Consider the following 23,552-nt stretch of genomic DNA (forward strand, 5'->3'; position numbering starts at 1 on the left):
TGCGTTTGAGGCACGAGAGGCGCGGCTGCTTTGCAATTGGTCTAAACGCGAAGTGGGCGGGACGAAGGGGGCGCGACTCCTTGTCCCCCGTCCAAGATGGCTGCGTCCATGGCGCGGCGTTTGGGGTCTTTGGTGGCTGGTTGGGGTCTTCGGCCCCGGAGAGGTTGCGTCTGCAGCCATAACGCAAGGAGAACTTTTGCCACGGAGAGACGAGACCGGAACCTTCTGTACGAGCACGCGCGCGAGGGCTACAGTGCGCTCCCTCAGCTGGACATGGAGTCGCTGTGCGCATGCCCGGAAGACGCTGCACGCGCCCTGCAGCTCCGCAAGGGGGAGTTACGGCCGGAAGACCTGCCGGCGATCGTGAGTGCGCTTGCGTGGGCCATTGGCTGCGGAGCCCAACTGGGCTTGCAAGATACTTCCAGCAGGGGGCGAACCTATTACGGGAATTTTAGTTTTTTCCCCAATTTAGCCGACCTGTGCTTGGCACGCATACGTGTGCCAGTTATCCACGGAGTGCTAGGGCCCTACTATCTACACACCCACTATGCGTTCCATAAAGCGTGCTGAGTACCTGCTCTGCGCTTAGAAACTTACTCCAACCTCATGCCAGGCTTAAGATGACAAAAGAAAATGGGGGGAGGAGGAAGAAACTAGGGGGACAGGGAGGTGAGTCAGACGAGGGTGGAGGGGTTTGGCTTTGGAGAGTAAAAGATCGAGACCTGCGGCTGCCCGACAAGTAGCAGGCAGTTAAATAGGGTTCTCGAATGAATGAATGGTTCTACTGAACGGTTATTTAAGGAGCATCTACTATGCCGCAGGTGTTGAGAATAAGTTGGTAAATAATATAATACTACATGCTAGGGACCGAGAACCAGAGTCACCATATTGCTAGACCTTGTTGGGGTGCTGAGGATGGTCTGTTCTAAGTGCTGTGTGCATACATGCCTCGTTTCAGTTTTACAACCACGGTGTGAGGTGGGTGCCCCCATTTCATCAGAGGAAAAACTAAGTCTCAGAAAAATTAAGAAGGATGGTGGTTGGATGCCTGGGTGGCTCAGTCCTTAAGCATCTGCCTTCTGCTCAGGTCATGATCGCAGAGTCCTGGGATTGAGCCCCGCATCAGGCTCCCTGTTGGCTGGAAAGCCTGCTTCTTCCTCTCCGTCTCCCCCTGCTTCTGTTCCCTCTCTTGCTGTGGGGCACGTGGGTGGCTCAGGCCTTAAGCCTTTGCCTTTGGTTCAGTTCGTGATCCCAGCGTTGTGGGATTGAGCCCCACATCAGGCTCCCTGCTCAGTGGGAGGCCTGTTTCTCCCTCTCCCACTTCCCCTGGTTCTGTTCCTTCTCCCGCTGTCTCTCTCTCTCTCCCTTTCAAATAAATAAATAAAATATTTTAAAGGAAAAAAAAAAAGGTGGTGGTTCCTCAAAAAAATTAAACATGGAATTACCATATGATCAGGCCATCCCGCTTCTGGGTATGTACCTCAAAGAATCGAAAGCAGGGACTTGAACAGATATTTGAATACCCATTTTCATAGCAGCATTACTTACAGTAGCCAAAAGGTGGAAGGAACCTGGGTGCCCGTGGATAAGTGAATAGATAAACAAAATGTGGTGTATATGGACAGTGGGATACAATTCAGCCTTGAAAAGGGAAGGAAATTGTGATGCAGCCTATAACATGAATGAACCTTGAGGACCTTATGCCAAGTGACATGAGGCTATCACAAAAAGACAGAACTGGGGGCACCTGGTTCAGTGGGTTAAGCCTTTGCGTTCGGCTCAGGTCATGGTCTCAGGGTCCTGGGATCAAGTCCCGTGTCTGGCTCTCTGCTCAGCTGGGAGCCTGCTTCCCCCTCTCTCTTTCTGCCTGCCTCTCTGCCTACTTGTGATCTCTGTCTGTCAAATAAATAAAATCTTAAAAAAAAAAAACTATATGATTCCATTCATACAAGGTGCCTAGAGTAGTTAGATTCATAAAGACAGAAAATAGAAGGGTGGTTGCCAGGAGCTGGGAATGGGAAGAGACTGTTTAATGGGTGTACAGTTTCCATTTGGAAAGATAAAATTCTGGCGATGGATGGTGGGGAAGGCTGCAGGACCGTGTAAAGGTACTTAATGCCACGGAACTGTACACTTTAAAATAGTTAAAATGGCAGATTTTGTGCATAGTTTACCATAGCCTTTCATATATTATTTTAAAATATTTTATTTCTTCATTAGAGAGAGAGAGCGAGAGTGCACAAACTGGGGAGGGGCAGAGGGGGAGGGAGAAGCAGACTCCTCAGTGAGCAGAGAGCCTGAACAGGGCTGGATCCCAGGACGCCGAGAACATGACCTGAGCCAAAGTAAGATGTTTAATTGCCTGAGCCACCCAGGTGTCCCTATCCCCATCTTTTAAAGAGCTGGTTTAAAGATCCTAAATTATTTATAACCTGCTAATGGATCACATCCCAAAGCTTGAAAAGCACGTCTTTAGGCCATGAAGTGTGAAGAGGAATATGGCATGTGGCTTTATGGGCAGTAACAAGGCATGTGAATTGTTCCTAGGGGCCCTGGGGAGCTGTGGGTGCTCTCAGGTGGGAGAGGGTTTGTGTCAGAACTCTGGCTGGAGGAGAAGAGCCTGCAGGCTGGGAGGCTGGCACAGGGGTCCTTGCAGGAGAGGACAGGCTCTGGATGGGGGCAGGAGTTGGGGGAGGACAGAGGTGGGAGGAGGACAGACCTGACGGATGTTCCTGGGGCAGAAGGGCCCCAGTAGCATCCAGTAGGGGGCTCAGGGCTCTGGGGTGTGGGATGGGAGTTCGTGGGGCTGTGCCTGAGGAGGAAGAGCAGATCTGGGGGGAGAGATGCTTGTCCTTGAGTCACTCTTGCACAGAGTGAGCATGAAGTGTCCAGGAAACATCCAGGGGGAGCCACCTTGTGGCCTGCCCTCCGCTTCCTGCTTCCAGCCCCCGGGAGGGAGGATGACGTCGTTTGTGCCATTTAGTCAAAGGGAGAACTGCAGCCAGGGAGGTGAGGGGGTTTGCCCGGGAATATGGGCTCACAGAGGGACCGCACAGCAGTAGGGGTCCCCATGAAGGAGAGCTGAGCCTGCCGTTTCGGGGGACAGGCTTGGCGCAGCAGCCCCATAGGACAGTGGCTGTCTCTCTCTTCTGCAAGACTCCGAGGTGAGCACTGGCAGGATCCCTGCCCCTTGGCACCTGGGTCCCCTCACCTTCTCGCTCCGCATCCCTGAGGATGTTGTCCAGTTTGACTCTCCTCATAGTCCGTCATCCAGGCCAAGGGGAGTGAGAGACGGAAAGTCCGACATGGGGGCTTATCTCTAAGGAGATGACCCAGAGTCCCGCTGCCACTTCTCCTGCCCACTGTTTGAACTTGGACACAGGAGCACATTCAGCTGTGAGGGAGGCTGGGAGATGCCTCTTCATTCTGGGCAGTCATGGGCTTCACGTCAGGGAGGTCTAGTGCGGGAGGGATAGAGGGGGGACTGGCTGCTGGGGTCCAGGTGGCCAGAGGCCAAGGCTCCAGCGAGAAGGGACAGGAGATGGTGGCTACTTCACGCTGTCCCCTCCTTTGTCCACCCCCAGATTGCCACCTGGCAGGAGCTGAGGCAGCTGAGGGAGCAGATCCGGATTCTGGAGGAGGAGAAGGGGGCTGTGGCTGAGGCAGTCCGGGCCCTTCTGGTGAGCATGGGGTCCTGTGTGGGTGGAGCTTCACCGTGTTGATTCGACCTGTTTGCCCTCTCACAGTCCACGAAGGCTGGTGTACCACCCGCATCTCTTTGCATGACTCTGTCCGAGGCAGAAAACAGGACTTCTGGGGCTTGCCTGCCCTTTCTCCAGAGCAGAGAGACCTTTCCTGAAGTCCCCAGCAGAGTCCCCTCATGCCTTCTGGACCCAGACACCCCCACACCCACACCTGTCATCAGCAGGAGGGACGGAATTACTAGAGCGGGCATAGGGCTCCTGGAGAAGCAGCTCCGGGCTGCTTCAGCCTGCGTTCCTGGACCCACAGACCACCCAGGGAGGGGGAACTGAGGTGTCTGTGGGCAGGGAGGAGGGAGAGCAAACAGTCGTGGGTTAGACAGCTGATAGCACCTGCCGCAGGCGGCGGGAAGGTGACCATGAAATCAACAGCACACATTTACATAGCCATCAGTGTGGGCCAGACACCCTTCTGGGTGCAGCCCTCACAGTGCATGAGACGGGAACAGTCCAAACCCAATTTACTGGGGCCCCAGGAGGTTAAAAATGTGCCTCAGCGTCACAGCCAGAAAGTGGGGGAGGCAGGATTTGCACCTAGGCCCACGGGCTGCTTTCCACCCTTCCAATCGGAGGCCAGTCGCAAGACTAGCCACATCTCCCCACAACCCCAGTACAGAGTGCCAGGCCCCTGACTATGTGCGTCCCAGCCAGGCAGCCAGTGTAGACGACAAAAGTGATCACAGTTAATACTCAGCGAGTGCTAACCCATCTTCTCAGGGAAGCCATGTGCCAGTCCTGCTGGGGAGCTCCTATGAGCCTATTTCCTAGATGGGAATACCGAGGCTTGGAGAAGGGACAGGATATGCCCAAGGATATGCAGCTGGGAGGCACCCCACCTTCATACCCAGGTCTGCCTGCTTCCCGTCTGCCACTCCGGATCATAGAAGGTCACAAGTCCACAGACTTCACCTGTCTAAGTCGCGGTTTTGTCGTTTACGAAATGGGGAGCACAGTGAGGCCCACTTCACAGAGTAGGTTATGGAGAAACAGGACAGTGTGAGAGCCCTCTGCGGAGACAGGCGTGAGGTGCAGGTGTGATTATTGTCCGTTATCTTGCCTCCTCCCGGCTTTACTGAGAGCGAAATTGAGGCACAGAGTGAAGGAAGGTCTGTCCAACCAGGTACCCGCAAAGCAAGGAATTCAGAACCCCTTCCCCACCCTCACCCCATACCCCCAGCCCTGTTTGACCTTTTGCCCCTCCATTTTTCCCTTTCCCAGCCCCAACTTAAGGAACCTAATCACCCTCTCCATCTCTCTTCTACCAGGTAAACCAGGACAACGGTCAAGTGCAGCAGGTAGTACATGGGAGTGATGTCCCGACCCTGGTGGGAGTGGGCAGGGGCCGCCTGAGTCCTGATTCCTCCCATGTGACTGGAGACAACATACAGGACTATTGATCCAAGTGAATGTGCTGATTCACGAGACGAAAGGCCGGCTCCGGGTCCTGGCTCCGTATTTGGCTCTGCTTCCCTCTCATTCCTAGACCAACCTTTTGCCCTTAGAGAAAGGGGAGCCAGGGTGGGGCACAAAGAGGACCACTTCCCTGAGAGCTACACCCATAGTCCTGGGGCTTGGGTCAGTGCCTGTCTTTGAGTCAGTCACTGTGGCCAAGGCCGTGGAATGTTCTGGAAGGCCAGGCCTGAGTCATGACCCTCTGGACAGGCCACATGGTGATGAGGTGAAGGGAGGGAATTTCCCAAAAGGAAATTCACGATGTCGGGCCAAAGGGACAGTGAATGTCCTCCACAGAGGTTTTGCCAGCAAGGCTCAAGGTCAGACTGGTTCGAGGGACCCCTGCCCTTTTCTGGGTCAACGCCACCTGCCCCTGTCCCCAGGACCCCCAGTATCAGAGCCTGCGGGCACGTGGCCGGGAGATCCGCAAGCTGCTCATGGTCCTGTACCCCAAGGAGACCCAGCTTGAGGAGGATTTCTTCCTGCGGGCGCTGAGGCTGCCCAACCGGACCCACCCGGACGTGGTAAGCACTGTGCTGGGTGCTTAGGGGGCCTGGGGGCCCTTGAGACCACCTCCCCTGTGACTCCTGCTGTGTCTCTGCAGCCCGTCGGGGATGAGAGCCAGGCCCGAGTGCTCCACGTGGTCGGAGACAAGCCAGGTGGGGCACCCCACCAGCCCCGGGGTGGGGCCCCTTGGGTCTGGGATGCAGCTGGGGCCTGTAGAGGTCCTGTGTGCCCCTTCTCCGGCCTCCCATCCTGTCTGTGTGTCCATGGCAGTCTGTCCCTGCCCCGCATTGACCCCTGATTCCCTTGGGTTTTCCTCCCCAACTCCTGTCTGGCTCTGACTCTCTACCCCCCTCCCTCTTCCTCGCTTCTTCCTAATGTTTTCTTCCCTTTGCTCTCTCTCTCCTTTTCCACCTCTGCTTCCCGTGTTTCTCTGTCTCTCTCGCCCTTTGCTAGTCCCGTCTCTGCCGCCACCTGGTTTCCTTTCTCTCCCTGCCTGTCCGTCTTTCTGCTGCTCATTCCCGTGTCTTTCTAATCCTCTCTCTGTCCCTGTTCCGTGTCTCTCCCCACAACCCTTACCCCCCCGCTTTTCATCCTGATCCAGCTTTCTCCTTCCAACCCCGGGGCCACCTGGAAATTGCGGAGAAGCTCGACATCATCCGTCAGAAGTGAGTCCCACCCGCCCCTCCAGCCCGCCCTCCCCACCCCAGCAGCTGGCTTAACACTGTGTCTGGGGCCTCACTTCGCATGAATGTTTGATGTCCAGTCCCCTGCCTGGCAGCTGGCATCTGCCCTGGGGGTGCAGAAGAACTCCCCTCGTCCCCCACCAGCCCCAGCCCACACACACACGCCTGTCTTCCCATCTGTCTCCCAGGCGCCTGTCCCACGTATCCGGCCACCGCTCCTACTACCTCCGAGGGGCTGGAGCCCTCCTGCAGCACGGCCTAGTCAACTTCACACTCAACAAGCTCATCCAGCGGGTATGGGCCGGGATGGGAGGGCTGCCTGGAGGGGGTGATGTGGACGCTGACGGAGAGGCTCAACGCGGAGAGGCGGGGCAGAGGGGTCACCTCTGCTCTGGTCGCTGTTTACAGAACTTTACACATATAATTAACACATTTCATTCTTAGAGCAGGGGTAGGAGGTAGGTGCCATTGTTACCCCCACTTTAGAGATAAAGAAATTAAGGCTTGGAGAGAGCGTAACTAGCCCAGGATCTCGTGGCTGCTGCCTGGTGCTGGCCCTAGAGCCTGTGTTCACCACATCACCACCTGCCTCTAGCATAAAGGGAGTGTCGGGGAAATGTGGTGTTGCTGAACCGGTTGGGGTTGGCAGAGGCTGGAGGCATGGGGTGTGGGCGGCAGTGAGGGACCTGGACATTTCCCAGGGGCACTGGGGAGCCAAAGAAAGTTGTCACTACACCTCCCGCTACCCTGTGTGGGCTGAACTGAGCGAGGAAACTGTGAAGCCCCAGCAGAGAGGGCCTAGTGATAGGGACACCAAGGTCCCGGAGCCAGTGCCAAGCCCACTGCTCAGGCCTTCCTCAGTTTCCTTGGAGGTGACCTGGGCTTTGTAAGGACAGGCGGGAGCCATTGGCCCACTCTGCAGTGCCACTTCTTCCAGTCTGAGCTTCGGCCTGGGTGGGGTTCCTGGCTGTGCCCCTCACCCCACCCTGTTCCTCTTCACAGGGCTTCACTCCCATGACGGTGCCAGACCTTCTCCGAGGAGCTGTGTTTGTGAGTGCTCCCCACGCTCAGCTGTGTGCCCTGTTCTGGGGCCCATCTCCCCCACAGAGGCCACCCTGGGACTGGGTTGAGGATGTCAGGCCAGAACAGGGAGGCCAGGGCAATTCCAGAAGCTTCCTGGGGAGGAGCAGGGGTTGTGACTGCAAAATGGAGCTGGAGGTCCTCTGTCATCTGACCTCTGTGGCTTGGCCTCTTCCCCAGGAAGGCTGTGGGATGACACCAAATGCCAATCCGTCCCAGATTTACAACATCGACCCCTCCCGTTTTGAAGACCTCAACCTGGCTGGGACAGCAGAGGTGGGACTGGCTGGTAAGCATCTGCCAGGAGGCAACAACAGGGGTGAGGTTACATGCAGCATCCTCAGAGCAACAGGGATTGTAGGGGAGACACCAAGGAGCACCCTAGGGATGACGGCTGTCTGCTGAGGATGTCTCAGTGACCCCAGGCTCAACATGTACAGTTGTGTAGGTTGTTGACTATACAACAGTGCAGTGAGGATCCAGCCATCCAGCCATGTGCCCCGCCATGAGGTTGTGTCCACCAGAGGGGACCCCTTTTCTCAGTCTCACAGAAGTTTTCCTGTGGATGAGCGGTTGCCCCTGGCTTACCCATCATGTTCCCCTTTCCTCCCAGGCTACTTCATGGACCACTCCGTGGCCTTCAGGGACCTGCCCATCAGGTGATACTCAGTTCCTTTAGATCTTGTCCCCACCTGTGACATTCCCTCTCCCCTTCCTGACTCCACCTCCCCGGCTCCCCACCCAGGATGGTTTGTTCTAGTACCTGCTACCGGGCCGAGACAGACACAGGGAAGGAGCCACGGGGACTATATCGAGTACACCACTTCACCAAGGTCAGTGTGGCCAGGACCAGGGAGGAGGGCCACTCCAGGGACCCCGGGCCTCCTGACTCTTGTGCCCGCTGCACTGCCCCAGGTGGAGATGTTTGGGGTGACAGGCCCTGGGCTGGAGCAGAGCTCGCGGCTACTGGAGGAGTTCCTGTCCCTACAGATGGAGATCCTGACGGAGCTGGGCCTGCACTTCCGGTGCGGGGCGGGGCGGGGGCACGGGAGGAGGGACGGGCTGGCTAGGTGCTCCCTAATCATGAACAGCCTCACCTCACCCCTCCCCTTGCCCCTTTTCCCCATGTCTGGAGTATGTACAAGGTCTGTCCGTCTGTAAAATCCTGTGTAGGACCACAGGGCAGGGCCAGTGGCGTGAGCAGCATGGGGCACCCCAGTGTGGGCACCCAGGCCCCTTCCCTCTTGTGGCTCCCATCCTGGGTGCTGCCCCACCTGCAGCCCCTCCACGTGGCTCCTCAGCACCCCAGGCAGAGTGGATATGGGGGCACAGCCCTTCCCTTTCAGGCAGGACCTACAGGCAGCCCCACACCACCCCCACCCCGGCCGTCACAGGCTTCCAGAGAGGCCCAGGGATGTGGCCTTTTGGCCTGGGGACCCGCTACAATCCCAGTAGCCCTTGCCTTCTGCTCCCCGCCCTCCTCTCCATCCACTTCTCTTCCGCCACGCCCACTGCCACAGCTGCTGCCACTTTCTTGTGCCTCTACCTCTCACCTGCTGACCTTCACCATGACCTTCTCTTCTACTGCAGCGTCCTGGACATGCCCACCCAGGAATTGGGCCTTCCTGCCTACCGCAAGTTCGATATCGAGGCCTGGATGCCAGGCCGCGGCCGCTTTGGTGAGGTAAGCCCCCAGTGCAGTGGGGACGGGGGGGACAAGACCCCCCACTTCCAGCTGGTCCCCTCAACCCACCCCGTGTCCTCGCCCAGGTCTCCAGCGCATCCAATTGCACGGACTTCCAGAGCCGCCGGCTTCACATCATGTTCCAGGAGGAGGCCGGGGAGCTGCAGTTCGCCCACACGGTGAGCACCCCCACCCCCTCCCGCCCTCCCCATAGCCTCTGCCCTCCTAGGGACGTGCCACCTCAGCCTCTCCCGGGCCAGCAGAGGCCATCAGGTAGACGCGGGCATGCCTCTCTCCCAGGTGAACGCCACGGCCTGCGCTGTCCCCCGCCTCCTCATCGCCCTCCTGGAAAGCAATCAGCAGGAGGTGAGGGCTGGAAGGATCTCTCTGGGGGAGAGAGAGGGTGGAGGCCTGGGGCCATGGCAGCAACCTGTGGCCCGCTCTGTCCCCAGGATGGCTCTGTCCTCGTGCCCCCTGCCCTCCAGCCCTACCTTGGCACCGAGCGGATCACGGCCCCCACCCATGTGCCTCTTCAGTACATCGGCCCCAACCAGCCCCAGAAGCCCAGGCACCTGAGCCGGCCTGTTTCAAGCTGAGGAGTCACCCTCATCCGTCCGCAGGGCTGTGGCTACTTCCTGGAGCTCAGGGGACTCTGGAAGCCTCGGACCTATTTTCCTGAGCACATCCTGACATCTGCATTCTCTGTGTCAGCTCTGTGCCTGGGCCCCTTCCTTACTCCCCTACTTCCCCAGAATCAGCCAGTGACCCTGTCGCCACTGATGGTCCCAACCTGCACCAGAAAGCAGGACAGCCAGGGACTTGAAGGTTGTAGGGATGGCGGGAGGAGAAGAAGCCTCCAACCTTTTATCCTTCCCTCTGTCAGTACTTAGCAAAAGTCCCCAATAAATGGTCAGAACCAAGGCCTTTGTGGATCTGTGAGCAAGGGGTTTAGACCCTGGTCGCCTCACCGGGGGTGCCAGGCAGCTGGGCAGAGGTGCTAACCCTTTATAGGGTTGTGGCTGGAGGGACCATGGCCGGGAATGGCCAGCAACCTCCCGAGCACATGGAGGGCAAGCTGGGGCCACCACCAGAACGAAGAGGATGCTGAGTCCTCTCCCCTTGCTCTAGGACAAGGGACACCTCACCCTCACCTCCGCCTCTCACAGCAGGGAGGGGTCCAGGAGATGGCACAGCCTCAGCGAAGCCAGAACTCACTCTGCCCTTTGCAGTACACAGTACCATCTTCCCAGCTCTAGCCACAGCCCGTCCAGTGACCCTCAATTCTCACACCGTCAGTCCTTCCTTCAGCAGACTCCAGCCACTCCTTCCGAATATCTCCAGAAGCCTCCAGGGGCCCTTACTTTCTCCTTCCTGCTCCGTCCTTGGTCCTGTCCACCATGACTGACCAGCCTTCTCACTGCCTGCTGCTGCCTGGGCTCCCCACGAAGCCAGAGCAACGCTGTGGACCCCCTTATCCGGTCACATCCCTCCCTTGCTTGGAGCCCTCCTGTCACTCCCTCTCACTTAAGGAAAGGACAGAGCGGTCCCCGGGATCCACAAAGTGCCCCACCCCATTATCTGCCTTCTGCCTTCCTCCTCAACCGACCTCTTGTCGTGCTCTAGGTCTGGCTGTTCGAACTCTGCAGACTCAGTCTTGACTCAGACCTTTGCCCTTGCTGGTCCCTTCCCTGGCTACTCTTTCCCTCCAGCTGGCGTGACTGCCTCCATTTTATCACTTCGGCCTTCACCCAAATAATCTTCTTCCAAGAGGAACTCCCTGACCAGCCAGAGTAAAAGCCCCTAGCACTCTTGTGATGCAGGAGTCTGTGGTCATTTCCTCCTTCCTGACACCTATGTGAGTGTTGCGTGTGTCCCTTCTCAAAGCTCTGTGCCGAGAGCACAGGGAAGTTTGCCAGCGTGTCCCCTGCTGGAGCCCCAGGCTCTATAAGACGGCTGGGCATAGAGTAGGTGCTCAGTAAAAATTCCTGGATGGAAGGGGCTGGGACCTGTGTAGCTCCCAGTGCCTGGCACTGTCTAAATGACCATGTGCACTCCTCACCTACCGCCATGCCTTCCCTGTGGAGTCACTGGCCCATTTCACAAAGGATGGAACCAACCCTAGAGTCGGCAAAACCCTCAGCAGTTTTCTCCGAAAAAAACCCCGGGCCTGCATAGCCGGTAGTGGTGAAGCTGGGATTCAGGCAGAGCCCAGCCACAGTCTTTGGGGAAATAGGTTTAGGAGACCCAAATTTCGAGATGCAGGCAATGCCCAAGGAAAAGTTGTTGTCTGAGGTCTGTCTGCAAGTGGCTGCCACTGGATTCAAACCCTGATTGGCCTCCCAGCACAGCATTAAGCTCAACAGAATGTTTGGGGGATGCACCCTCCCTCCGTGCAGGTGCTTAGGGGCCATTAGCTGGAGGGGAGCAGGTGCAGGACGTGGGTCTCCATGAATAATTGAGGATCTCGGGCAGGTGGCCGCCCCACAGCTGTCACCGGGCCACAGGCAGGGAAGGGGCATTGGTGATGTCACTTCCTCCCCTGCGGGGCCAGAGGCACAGGTTATAAGCAGCTGCCGCACCATCCAGTGCAGCCACTGAGCACTCTGGTCAGGACGCCCCACCATGCAGCGCCGCGGGCCCGCCTCTGTGCTGCTGTTGCTGCCGTTGCCCCTGCTGTTGGCGCTGCTGCTGGGGGCAGGTGAGTGCCAGAAACTAGAAAGGGGACTTTCTCGGCCAGCTCAGGGACCAGGGACTTGAGGGACCAGGGGGCCGGAATGGTGCACCCAGTGGTGTCAGACTAGAGACTTTGCTGGCTGAGCTGTCCAGGTGGGGATGGTGCACCCAGTAGGTAGGCTGGGGGAGGGGACAGGTGAGTAACAGGATGCGCTTGAACCTGGAATCCGCACCAAGGACAGCATGGGGTGGGGGCTGTCCGAGCCCAGCACCCATCTCCTTCCTCCACAGCCACCGCTGCTCCCTTGGTGCCAAGATCCTCCAAGGAAGAGGTGAGGAGTGCGGACCCCTTGCCCTGCCTCATCTTCCCCACACCCTGGCCCTCTGACCAGCCTGCATGATCATCTCCTCTCCACACCCCCAACTGTTCTCATTCCCCCATCCACCCTGCCCTCAATCTCCCCTCTGTCCCTTCACCAGCTGACTCGCTGTCTGGCCGAGGTGGTCACGGAAGTGCTGGCGCTGGGCCAGGCCCAGAGAAGCCCCTGCACAGCTCTCCTCCACAAAGGTAAGCAGGCCCGAGTTCCTCCTGGGAGCCCCCACCCTACCTTGGGTTTTGGTCAGGGCTTCCTGGAGGACGGGGTGTCTCCTCCAGGCCCCCTTGCCTGGGTTGGCATAGCACTACACAGTGTCCACCTGGCCTCCAGCTCCACCCGTGGGGTTCCCTGCAGAGGTGTGGGATGGGGGCACAGAATGTACCCCTGACCTGACCCTCCTCTCCCAGTTTTGGGCAGCCCCCCTGTGGGACCTTGGGTGCACCCCAGAACTCTAGGTCTCAGTTTCCCGATTTGCAGCACAGAGAGCGTCCTCTCTCTTTCTGCCAGAAATGTGTCAGACAGAGCCTTATGGCTGTGTGTCCGCCAAAGAGAAAGGCCTACTGCTTGAGGATTTCAAGAAGCAAGAGGCTGGGAAGACAAGGTCCAGCCAGGAAGTGAGGGAAGAGGAAGAGGAGGCAGCGGAGAGGGCCCACAAGTCTGAGGTGCGGGAACAGACCATCCACGAGCAGCTCCACAGCCGGCTCCGCCAGGAGGAGAACGAGGAGGAGGAGGAGGAGGAGAAGGCAGAGGAGGAGGAGAAAAGGAAGAAGAGGGGGCCCATGGAATCCTTCGAAGGCGAAGGCCTGTGGAGGCATCGCCTAGAGGGCAGAGGGGGCCCCCAGAAGCGAGTGGCAGAGCAGGCCAGTGACGAGGAGACAGCGCAGTTCGAGGCGGAGGAGAAGGGCCTGCAGGTGCTAGGCGAGGGCGGCGGCCTGTGGCGGGGAGCCGAGGGGGGCGGAGGAGAGGGACACGAGGACTCGCTGCACCGCCACCGCTCCCACCAGTCAGAAGCTGAGCCCAAGCAGGAGGAGAAGGAAGAGGCTTCGGAGAGGGAGGTGAGTGCAGGAGGTGATGGGCCAGCGGGGTGGACCGGACGGTCAGGGGATTCCAAGCAAACACGTACCAGCGTTGAGCCATAGATAGCCAATATCTACCACAAGTGGAGCCTAGTGACGGGGACTGAGAGCAGGAAAGGCAGCAACAGCCAGGCAAGGTCAAGGCCGGATCAAGATGGTCAAGATGGCTGAGATGAGAGTGACTGAGATGGCCGTGAACGGCGAACTGAGTCAGTCAGCACTGTGGTCTGTGGCGAGCAGTGTGGCCGCGTGGAAAGAGGCTGCCATGCTTGGTCCAGCGGACCAGGGATGGACGCCACTGCTGAGTCACGGAAAGTAGGCTGTCCCCACGACTGGTGGCAGTAGCCACAATGGCCAGCACCTCAAAAAGGGGTCCTGGTCTCCAAGCCTGGCACCTTTACTGGTCCTCTCTGCTGCTGTGGGCGAGGCAGTCAACACGGACTGTGCAGCCGGTCACGTTGGCCATCCCCCTCTGGCCCCCATTGAGGTCCATGGGGACCAGGGTGACCCTCCCTGCTGGCTGCTGTTGTGCAAAGTGACATAGGCCACATTCACGGGTGACTCTTGGGGTGGCCCGCCCTTGAAGATGGCTGCTGATCCACCCCTTTCTGACCCCGCCCCACCAGGAGCACGACATGGAGCGGCTGGAGCACGTGAGAAAGGAGCTGAAGAAGGCAACCGAGATTCTGGGGGAGGAGATCAGGAGGGAGGGATGACTCCCGACACCTCCTATGGCCTAGGACTGTGGACCCCCCAAGCTCACCTCACAGCCCACTCCGTCCCCCAGCCTGCAGGCATGGGGGAAGGGTGGGCTGTGCGACCAGTCCCAGGGCCTGAACCTGAGCTGGGCAGAGGAGCTCACTGACTCAGGACACATCCGGCCCCCCGTGTCACCCCCTCCAATCCCTCCTTGTGAATAAAGCACAAAGAAAACCACTAAGGCTTGTGTGGTGCTTGATTTTGGACAGACAGGGACCCAGGAATAAACTGAAAGACTGGGAAGGCGACCGTCGGTCTAGTCTCTGGTTATCAGAAGCGGGATTTTATTAAACTGGAAACTCTATTAACAATGAGGTCAGATGGTGTCATCAGGGAGAAGTTTATTAAACTGGAAACTCTATAAACAATGAGGTCAGACGGGGTCATCAGGGAGAGGTTTTGAGGCTGGGGTAGGAGGTAGCCGGTTTGGGCTCTGGCCACTGTGGACCACGATGTCGTCGTATTCATCCTGGGGGTAGAGGGGGGGCAGGCACGGGCTCAGGCGGCTGTCACCCTGCCAGCCATCCAGTTTCTCCCGCCCACCCTGGCAACTGGGTCTTGCCTGGAAAAGCCCAAGTTCCCCCCACTCAAATCCCCCGCTCCTGGTTTGCCACCCACCACATTCAAGGTCACGCATGTTCTCCCACAGCCTGCCGGCTGCACAGGCTCCAGCTCTGCTGCTTTGCTGGACCTTCGGCAGCCGCAGCCGCTGGGGCCGCCCCTCCTCGGGTGCCTCCCTCTGCCCCTACCCAGACTCCTCACACCCCCACCCCCAGGCTTGTCCCCTACCCTCCCCCCCTGGGGTAGTGTCTCTGCTGCCTGGATTCCCCCAAACAACCTCCTCACTGCTGGCGCAGGTCTTTCCCCGCTGTCACCAGCATTGGGATCACTGCTGCCTGAGGTCAGGTTCCTGCCGCCGTCTGAGTTCTCCAACTCTTCCTCTGCACAGTCACTCCCTACGCTGTCAGCCACTGCTGCCAACCACTGCCATTACGGGTCACTCCGACCGACATCTTTTCTCTAACTCTGCCTGAGTTCTCATTCTGGCTTTGCCTTAGGTTTCTCAAACACCACTCCCCGCCTGCTCCCCGCCAGCCCTGTCCAGGGCTCCCCAGACTGCTGACAGCCCTGGAACCGCTGCCTGAGTTCTCTGACCGCAGCGGCCTGGGGTCAGTTTCACTATGCTGCCTTCTCCCCGCTTCCCACCTGCCCGTTTACCCTGACCCCCCAGCTGGGACACCCAGTCTTTCCTCCTGACTCACGCCCTCGTCCCCGCTGTCACTGTCGCTACTGCTGCTGCAGGGGCGAGGCCTGTCGTCCTCATCCTCAGGCTCAGGGGCTCCATGTGCACGGAGAAGGCGGGCGAGGATGGGGTTGGGCCGGAGCATGGCACTGCCCAGTGGGGTGCGGCCGCCATACATGCGGGTAGCGGGGTCGGCACCTGCCCTCAGGAGGAGCTCCAGGACATCGGCGGCTTGGGCCTCCACTGCCAAGTGTAGGGGGCTCCGGCCACAAGTGGGCTCCTGTGAGGAGCAGCAGAGAGGTCAGGGAGGCCCTGGCCCACTCTGAGGGACAATCTGCCCTGCCACACCTTCTCCCTAGGGCAGCTCACCAGTTTGTTGAGGTCTGCTCCAGCCTCCCGGAGCAGCCGAACCATCTCGGCATCTTTGTGGATGACAGCCACGTGAAGTGGGGTATGGCCTGGGGACAGAGTGACAGGTGTCAGACAATGGGGGTGGGCCCAGGCCCCAAATGCCAAGGTCCTAGGGGAGGGCTTCTTAGCGTGAGTTTGGGGTCCAGCTCCTGAATTCCTGGGTAAGTCAAAGAGGCAAGGGCACCCCCCACTGCCTAAGTCTTGATTGTCTGGAACTTGCTGGCGACAACAGTGCCTGACTTTGGAATGTCTGGGGCTTATAGGTGAAGAGTCTGGGGGCTTTGGACAGTTAGCCTGGATCTTGGGACTGGGACAGTGAGTCTCTGGTCTTTATTTTACAAAGGACCTGGACCCCCAGGAAGATGGGATCTTTTTTCCCAGGAGGCCTGGCTGAGGGCTGTCCCGGAACCCAGTGTAAATCTCTGGGAACCTGGGCCTTGAGTTCCCTCATCCTGTGTAGACTAGGACCTATGGTTTCGGTGGCAGGGGACAAGGTCCAGAGTGAGCTGTGCCTTCCAGCTGGGGAACCTGGGCCCAACAATAGGATCTTAGTAGTTCTAGGCCTATGGGTGATGGGTCTGGATCCTAAGTGGTCTTGGGCCTCCACGTGGTCCAGATACTGAATCCCACAAGACCGAGACTGTCAGTAATCTGGAGCCTCAGGGGGAGCCTTTCCTCCTGCCTGGGTCCCTGAAGCCTCAGTATTATTTCCCAAGGGGCTGGGTCTTGAGTCAGGAGAATCGAGCCCAGTGCCCAGCACTCTCACTCTGCTCAGGAGCCCAGGCCCTGCCCAGTGACTGGGAACCCTCACCCTCATAGTTCTCAGCCTCCAACTGCAGCTTCCAATCCTCCTCACTCTCTTCATCTTCCTTCTCCGAGTCGGGTTCGGGGTACAAGGTGACAGGTGGGCGGTCGGCATCAGAGGTGCAGTCAGGGCCCTGAGCAAGGTAGGTGTTGGGGGCTCCCCTGGCGCACCGGGGACGGGGCTGGAGAAGCACGCGAGCGCAGGCATGTGCCCTCATGCGACAGGCCAGGTGCAGCGCTGTGTGTCCCCCACGCTCCGCCACGTGCAACCCGGCACCCGCCGCGTACAACTTCTCCACTGTGGACGCCTCCCCCAGGATGGCTGCCAGGTGAAGGGCTGTCTGCAGGGGCAGAGGGCAGGGGTTAGGGGTTGCACTGAGAGCCTGGCCCCAAGCCCTGTACTGGCCCTGGGTGGCTCACCTGGCCCAGGTCATTCTGCAGGTCTAGGTACTCGGTGCCAGCTGCGAAGCCTAGGAGGAAATCCAGGAAGGGCTCGTGCTGATGAATCACCGCCAAGTGCAGTGCCCTGAAGACAAAGACGGGGAACAGAGGACAGAGGTGAAGTACCCTGGGGCACCTGGATGGAACAGTTGGTCAAGCATCATGGCTTCGGCTTGATTGGTTTCGGCTCAAGTCATGATCTCAGGGGTCGTTGAGATCAAGCCCCAGGTCGGGCTCTGTGCTCAGCGCAGCGTCTGCTTGAGATCCTCTCTGCCTCTCCTTCTGCCCCCCTACTCATACTCCTTCATTCCACCAGCTAAGCCAGCCAGGCGCCCCCAAAAGGACGATTTTAAAATGAAAAGAACATCAGTGAGCTATGGGACAACTTCAAGCAGTCTGATAATATTTGAAACTTAAGTCCCTAAATGGAGGTGGGGGATAGAAAAGAAACATTTGAAGAAATAACATCTGGGAAATTTTCCAAATTTGATGAAAACTATAAACTCATATATCCAAGAATGAGAAATATTTTTTTAAAACTATGTCAATGGGACACCTGGGTGGCTCAGTCCGTTAAGCATCTGCCTTCAGCTCAGGTCATGATCCCAGGGTCCTGGGATCGAGTCCCACATCGGGCTCCTTGTTCAGTGGGGAGCCTGCTTCTCCCTCTGACTCTGCCTGCAGCTCTGCCTGCTTGTTCTCTCCCTCTCTCTCTCTGACAAATGAATTAAAAAATAAAATCTTAAAAAAAAAAAAAAAACAACTATGCCAAGGCCCAACATAAAAATCCTGTTCAAAACCAATGATGAAGACAAAAATCTCAGGGGTGCCTGCGCGGCTCAGTCGGTTAAGCACCCAACTCTTGGTTTCAGCTCAGGTCACAATCTCAGGATCGTGAAATTGAGTCCCTCATCAGGCTCCTCACTCAGCATGGAGTCTGCTTGAGATTCCCTGTCTCTCCCTCTCCCTCTGCACCCCTCCCCACCCAGCACTTGCTTGTTCACTCTCTCTCTAAAATAAATAAAGTCTAAAAAAGACAAAAATCTCAAAAGCAGCCAGAGAAAGAGATACTTCAAGTCAGAAAAATAAAAATAAGGATGATAGCAGATGTCCTATAAGAAATAAGGCAAGGGAACACACTGGAGCAACCTCTTTCAAGTATTCAAAGACAGTCAATCTAGGATTCTGATTTTTTTTAAGATTTTATTTATTTATTTGACAGAGATCACAAGTAGGCAGAGAGGCAGGCAGAGAGAGAGGAAGGGAAGCAGGGTCCCTGCTGAGCAGAGATCCCCATGCAGGTCTCAATCCCAGGACCCTGAGATCATGACCCGAGCCGAAGGCAGAGGCTTTAACCCACTGAGCCATCCAGGCGCCCTGGATTCTGATTTTTTTTTTAAGATTTTATTTATTTATTTGTCAGAGAGAGAAAGAGAGAGAGAGCGAGCACAGGCAGACAGAGTGGCAGAGGGAGAAGCCGGCTCCCTGCAGGGCAAGGAGCCCAATGTGGGACTCGATCCCAGGACGCTGGGATCATGACCTAAGCCGAAGGCAGCTGCTTAACCAACTGAGCCACCTAGGTGTCCCTGGATTCTGATTTTTTAAAGTAGACTCCATACCCCATGTGGAGCCCAACTTGGGGCTTGAACTCATGACCCTGAGATCAGGACCTGAGCTGAGATCCACAGTTGGATGTTTCACTGACTGAGCCATGCAGGCGCCCCTCAACCTAGAATTTTTTATTTTTTTTTTAAGATTTTATTTACTTGAGAGAAAGAGAGTTGAGTGAGAGAGAGAACAGGAGTAGGGGTAGGGATAGAAGGAGAGGGAGAAGCAGACTCCTTACTGAGCAGGGAGCCTAACACGGGGCTTGATCCCAGGTGCCCCAGACCTAGAATTCTTTAACCCAGCAAAAATATCTTTCAAAAAGATAAATAATGATGCTTTCAAGTATACAAAAGCCAAAGGAACTTATTGTCAGCAGACCCACATCGCCAAAGAAAGGTCAAAGGATATCTGTGAGCGAAAGGAAAATGACATGACACAGCAATTAAGGGCCTACATAAAAGAAAAATTAACATAAAAATAGTAACTTTTGGGGTAAATATGGAAGATTTTTGCTCGTTATCTAAGTCTCTTTTTTTTTATGTAAGTGACTTTAGAAGGTAATTTGAAAAAAATACTTGAGTGTTTAAACAAACTACTAACAATGTACAGTGGAGTTTATCACACGCGTAAGTAAAATGTAGGACAATAACATAAAGGCCAGGACAGGACAAATGGAAATATACACTTCTAAGTTTCTTTTAGCTTTTACCCTATGCGAGGTGACACGGTGTCACTTCTAGGCAGAACATAGTAAGTTGAAGCCGTACAGTATATACCACAAAGCAGAGGTCAGCAAACTTTTTCTGTAAAGTGCCGGATAAAGATGTTAGGCTTTGTGGATCCTACAGTCTCTTTTACCTACTCAGCTCTGCAGCTGTGATACAAAAGCAGCCACTGGCAGCGTGTACATGGATGAGCAGGACTGTATGCAAAACTGCATTTGTGGAGTCTGAAAGGTGAATTTCATGTCACTTTCAGTTGTTGCAAATATTCTTTGCTTTATTCCCAGCCATTTAAAAATGTAAAAACCGTCCAAAGCTTACAGCCATACAAAAGCAGGTGGCTGGCTAGATTTTTGCCTGGAAGCCAGTTTGCCAACCATTTAAACAACAGAAACAAAGATTTAAAGCTAATAAAGCTGGGGACTCCTGGCTGGCTCTGTCATGTGATTCTTGAGCTCAGGGTTGTGAGTTCGAGCCCCATGATGGGTGCAGAGATTATGTAAAAACAGTACTGTAAGGGGTGCCTGGGTGGCTCAGTCAGTTAAGTGTCAGACTCTTGATTTTTGGCTCAAGTCATCTTCTCGGGGTTGTAAGATCACACACCCTGCATGGGACCCTACCCTCAGTGGGGAGTCTGCTTGAGATTCTCTCCCTTCCTTTCCTACCCCACTAAAATAAATAAAATAAAAAATAAAAATAAACAAAATCTTTAAATAAATAAAGCGAAAATGAGCTAATGAAAGAATACAATGCGACAAAACTTACAGGTTCCAAAAGAAGGCAGAAAAAGAAGAAAAGGTAAACAAAGAAGAGGTATTAAGTAGAAAATTAGCAGTAAGATGGTAAACTTAGGCATAACTGTATCAATAATTAAATTAAATGTAAGTGGTCTAAACATTCCAATTAAAAGGCAGAAATTGGGGGCACCTGGCTGGTTCAGTGGGTTAAAGTCTCTGCCTTCGGCTCAGGTCTTGGTCCCAGGGTACTGGGATGGAGCCCCACACCAGACTCTCTGCTCAGCAGGGAGCCTGCTTCCCTTCCCCTCTCTCTCTGCCTGCCTCTGCCTACTTGTGATCTGTGTCAAATAAATAAATAAAATCTTTTTTTAAGAAAGGCAGAAATTGTTAGACTGAATAAAAAAGCAAAACCCAACTATATATGCTCCCTACAAGTAACACCCTTTAAATATAAGTATTAACAGATGGGTTAAAAATTAAAGGGTGGGGGGGTGCCTGGGTGGCTCAGTGGGTTGGGCCTCTGCCTTCAGCTCAGGTCATGATCTCAGGGTCCTGGGATCGAGCCCCGCATCGGATTCTCTGCTAGGTGGGAAGCCTGCTTCCCACCCGCCCCCCACCTGCCTCTCTGTCTACTTGTGATCTCTCTCTGTCAAATAAACACATAAAATCTTTTTAAAAAAATAAAACAAACAAATAAATTAAAGGGTGGGAAAAGATACACCATGCTAATACCAGTCAGTCAAAAGAAAGCAGGAGTATTTTAATATCAGACTAGATTTTAAAGCAAGGAATATTACCAGGTATAGAGATACCTAGTATCTCTATCATAATGATAGAAAGGTCAATTAAGCAAGAGAACACATATGCCCTAATAAGAGCATCAAATTACACAAAACAAAACCTGATGGAACAACAGCAAAACAGACAAATCCACAATGACTGCTGGAGATTTCAATGGCCCCCTTCAATAACTAATAGAACAAGAAGACAGAAATCATCAGCAAGGATATATAAAACCGCAGCAAAGCTATACGCCAATAGGACCTCTAATGGACATTTAGAGAACACTACAGCCCACAACAGCGGAATATCCATTCTTTTCAAGTGCACACATAATCTTTGCACTGTAGAACTATTCACAATAAATTGAAGAGGTTCAAGTCATACCAAGTATGTTCTCAGTCTACAATGGAATTAAATTAAAAATCAATAAAAGAAAGACATTTGGAGGACTTTCTAAGTATCTGGAAGCTAAATAACATATTTCTCTCTCTCTCTCTCTTTTTAAAAGACTTTATTTATATATTTGGCAGACAGAGATCACAAGTAGGCAGAGAGGCAGGCAGAGAGAGGGAGAAGCAGGCTCCCTGCTGAGCAGAGCCCAATGTGGGGCTTGATTCCAGGACCCTGAGATCATGACCTGAGCTGAAGGCAAAGACTTAACCCACTGAGCCACCCAGGTGCCCCTCTTTTTCTTTTTCTTTTTTTTTTTTTTAAGATTGATTTAGGGGCATCTGGGTGGCACAGTTGGTCAGGCAACAAACTCTTGGTTTCAGCTTGGGTCATGATCTCAGGGTCATGGGATCGAGTCCCATGTCATGCTCCATGCAAAGCCTGTTTGGGTGCTTCTCTCTCCCTCTTTTCTGCCCCTATACCCCTCCAAATAAATAAATAAATCTTAAAAAAAAAGATTATTTATTTTGTAGAGAAAGAGAGCATAAACAGGAGGGGTAAAAGCAGAGAGAGAGAGAATCCCAGGCAGACTCCACACTGAGCACAGAGCCCAGTGGCAGTGGTGGTGGGGGGCTCATGCCAGGACCCCGAGATCACAACCTGAGCCAAAACTAAGAGTCTGACACTCAGTCAACTGTACCACCCAGGTGCTCCTAAATAACATATTTCTAAATAATCCATTGGCCAAAGAAGAAATCAAAAGAGAAATTACAAAGTATCTTGAATTAAATGAACATGAAAACACAGCACATCAGAATCTGTGAGAGACTGGCTAAAGCACTACTATGGGAAATTTATAGCATGAAACACCTATATTAGAAAAGAAAGTCTCAAAATGATCTCAGCTCCCACCTTAGGAAACTAAAAAAAAAAAAAAAAAAAAAAAAAGAATGAATTAAACCCAAAGTAAGCAGACGAAGGCAATAATGAAAATCCGAACAACAGAGATCAATGAAATAGAAAGCAAAAAAACATTAAAAGAAATTAATGAAACCTAAACAGGGTCTTCAAAAAGATCATTATTTCCTGAGTGCATCTTATAGGTCAAACACTGTTTAGTCACTGTGGATAGAACAGTAAACGTTATACACAAAAAAACCCAGTGCAATTCCTCATGGGCCTTTACATCTCTTGTTCCTTCTACCCAGAGAACTAGTCTACTCCCCCAGCTAATCTACGGGTCCCGTTTTGGTGCTTTATTCCTTCCCCCAAAGAACTTACTACCTTCAGACACACCATTTTTCTGCCTTTCTTATATGATGTTTTTCATTTTTCTTTGTTTCTTCTTTTCCTTTATCTTCCTTCTCACTTTGTGTCTGTGTCTTTCTTTCTTTCCTTCTCTGCCCCTTTCTCGCATTCCTTGTCTCTCCTCTTTTTCCCTACCCTCTGTTCCTTCCCGTCTGGCAGTTTGTCTGTCCTTCTGTCTTTATACCCACTCTAGAATGTAAACTCTACAAGGGTGTAAAGTTTTTGTCTGTTTTCTTCACTGCTTTATCATGGCACCTAAAACAGGTGGTAGTGTTCAATAAGTATCAAACAGCTATTAGTCCCTGCTATCCTGGAGCTTACATTTTCTCTTTGAATGTAAGATCTGACGATCAGTGCTCAGAGGGTAGAATCTTAGAATCAAGGCCAAGTATTAATTTTGGAAATCTAAGTTCAAGGTGCATAAACCAGCAGCTAAGGATCAAAGATCCTATTAGGAGGTAGGAGGTCAGGAGGGGTCTGTCTGAACCACAGCTCTAACAAAAGTCTCAGGACTAGGGCCAAGGAGATCAAATCGAGTTTTGGGATCAACGGATAGGGAGCTCTCCGAAACAGTTCAAGAAAGGAAGGTCAGAGAAATTAAAGGTTTAGGGGCAGAGTTGGATAGGAAATTGGTTTTACTAAAGGTTAGGATTGGGGGTTAGGGATCAGAAAGTCGAGCATACGAAGTTAGATTTAGAAGTGAAAGGTTAGGAAGCCGAGATCAGAGACTAATAGGGAATCAGACGTCGGATCCTAGAGCCCGGTTTGGCAGCCTAAGTTTCACTCACGTGTCCCCATCCTCACTGACGTAGCCGAAGACGAGGGGCGCCCACGACAGCCCCGGCCCCAGCTCGGCGCCCAACCCCGGTCCTCCGGGTGCTGATGCGTCCGGGCCCAGAGAGCCCAGGCCGCTGTCGCACCATTCGTCGGCCTCCGGCGCTTTCCCCAAGCACGCGACCCCGGCCATGGCCCCCGAAGCCTCAGGGGCCCCAGCGGCCGCGGGCCTGTAGCTAGGCTCTGCCTGGAGCCCCAGCGCTTCCGCCCTACGGGGAA

General features: G+C 54.4%; 3 protein-coding genes across 4 annotated transcripts; 2 read left to right on the forward strand and 1 right to left on the reverse strand.

The window, feature by feature from the left end:
• The first annotated feature begins 49 nt into the window (after positions 1-49).
• SARS2 (seryl-tRNA synthetase 2, mitochondrial) lies at positions 50-10,048 on the forward strand. The gene is made up of 16 exons (XM_059382483.1): positions 50-363; positions 3,585-3,680; positions 5,027-5,056; positions 5,597-5,737; positions 5,818-5,872; positions 6,322-6,385; positions 6,592-6,697; positions 7,406-7,453; positions 7,664-7,772; positions 8,097-8,142; positions 8,229-8,316; positions 8,399-8,508; positions 9,074-9,167; positions 9,254-9,346; positions 9,468-9,533; positions 9,620-10,048. Exons 1-16 carry the CDS (start codon positions 97-99, stop codon positions 9,761-9,763), a joined length of 1,557 nt encoding a protein of 518 aa, XP_059238466.1. The 5' UTR covers positions 50-96; the 3' UTR covers positions 9,764-10,048.
• A 131-nt stretch (positions 10,049-10,179) lies between these two features.
• On the forward strand, positions 10,180-14,220 carry CCER2 (coiled-coil glutamate rich protein 2). Its single transcript, XM_059382498.1, has 5 exons — positions 10,180-11,865; positions 12,132-12,172; positions 12,321-12,408; positions 12,725-13,272; positions 13,920-14,220. The coding sequence occupies exons 1-5, from the start codon at positions 11,790-11,792 to the stop codon at positions 14,007-14,009; spliced, it is 843 nt and encodes a 280-aa protein (XP_059238481.1). The 5' UTR covers positions 10,180-11,789; the 3' UTR covers positions 14,010-14,220.
• An 83-nt stretch (positions 14,221-14,303) lies between these two features.
• NFKBIB (NFKB inhibitor beta) lies at positions 14,304-23,550 on the reverse strand. Of its 2 annotated transcripts, none has more exons than XM_059382071.1 (6): positions 23,288-23,550; positions 16,931-17,036; positions 16,518-16,644; positions 15,665-15,753; positions 15,315-15,575; positions 14,304-14,521 (listed from the first exon to the last, which is right to left on the reverse strand). In XM_059382071.1, exons 1-6 carry the CDS (start codon positions 23,464-23,466, stop codon positions 14,426-14,428), a joined length of 858 nt encoding a protein of 285 aa, XP_059238054.1. In that variant the 5' UTR covers positions 23,467-23,550; the 3' UTR covers positions 14,304-14,425. The 2 variants fall into 2 exon arrangements, with proteins under 2 accessions (XP_059238054.1, XP_059238053.1); XM_059382070.1 differs by having other exon boundaries at positions 16,518-16,851; positions 23,288-23,546.
• Positions 23,551-23,552: the final 2 nt, after the last annotated feature.

The sequence above is a fragment of the Mustela nigripes genome, chromosome 17 (assembly GCF_022355385.1).
Source record: "Mustela nigripes isolate SB6536 chromosome 17, MUSNIG.SB6536, whole genome shotgun sequence".
Taxonomy (NCBI): domain Eukaryota; kingdom Metazoa; phylum Chordata; class Mammalia; order Carnivora; family Mustelidae; genus Mustela; species Mustela nigripes.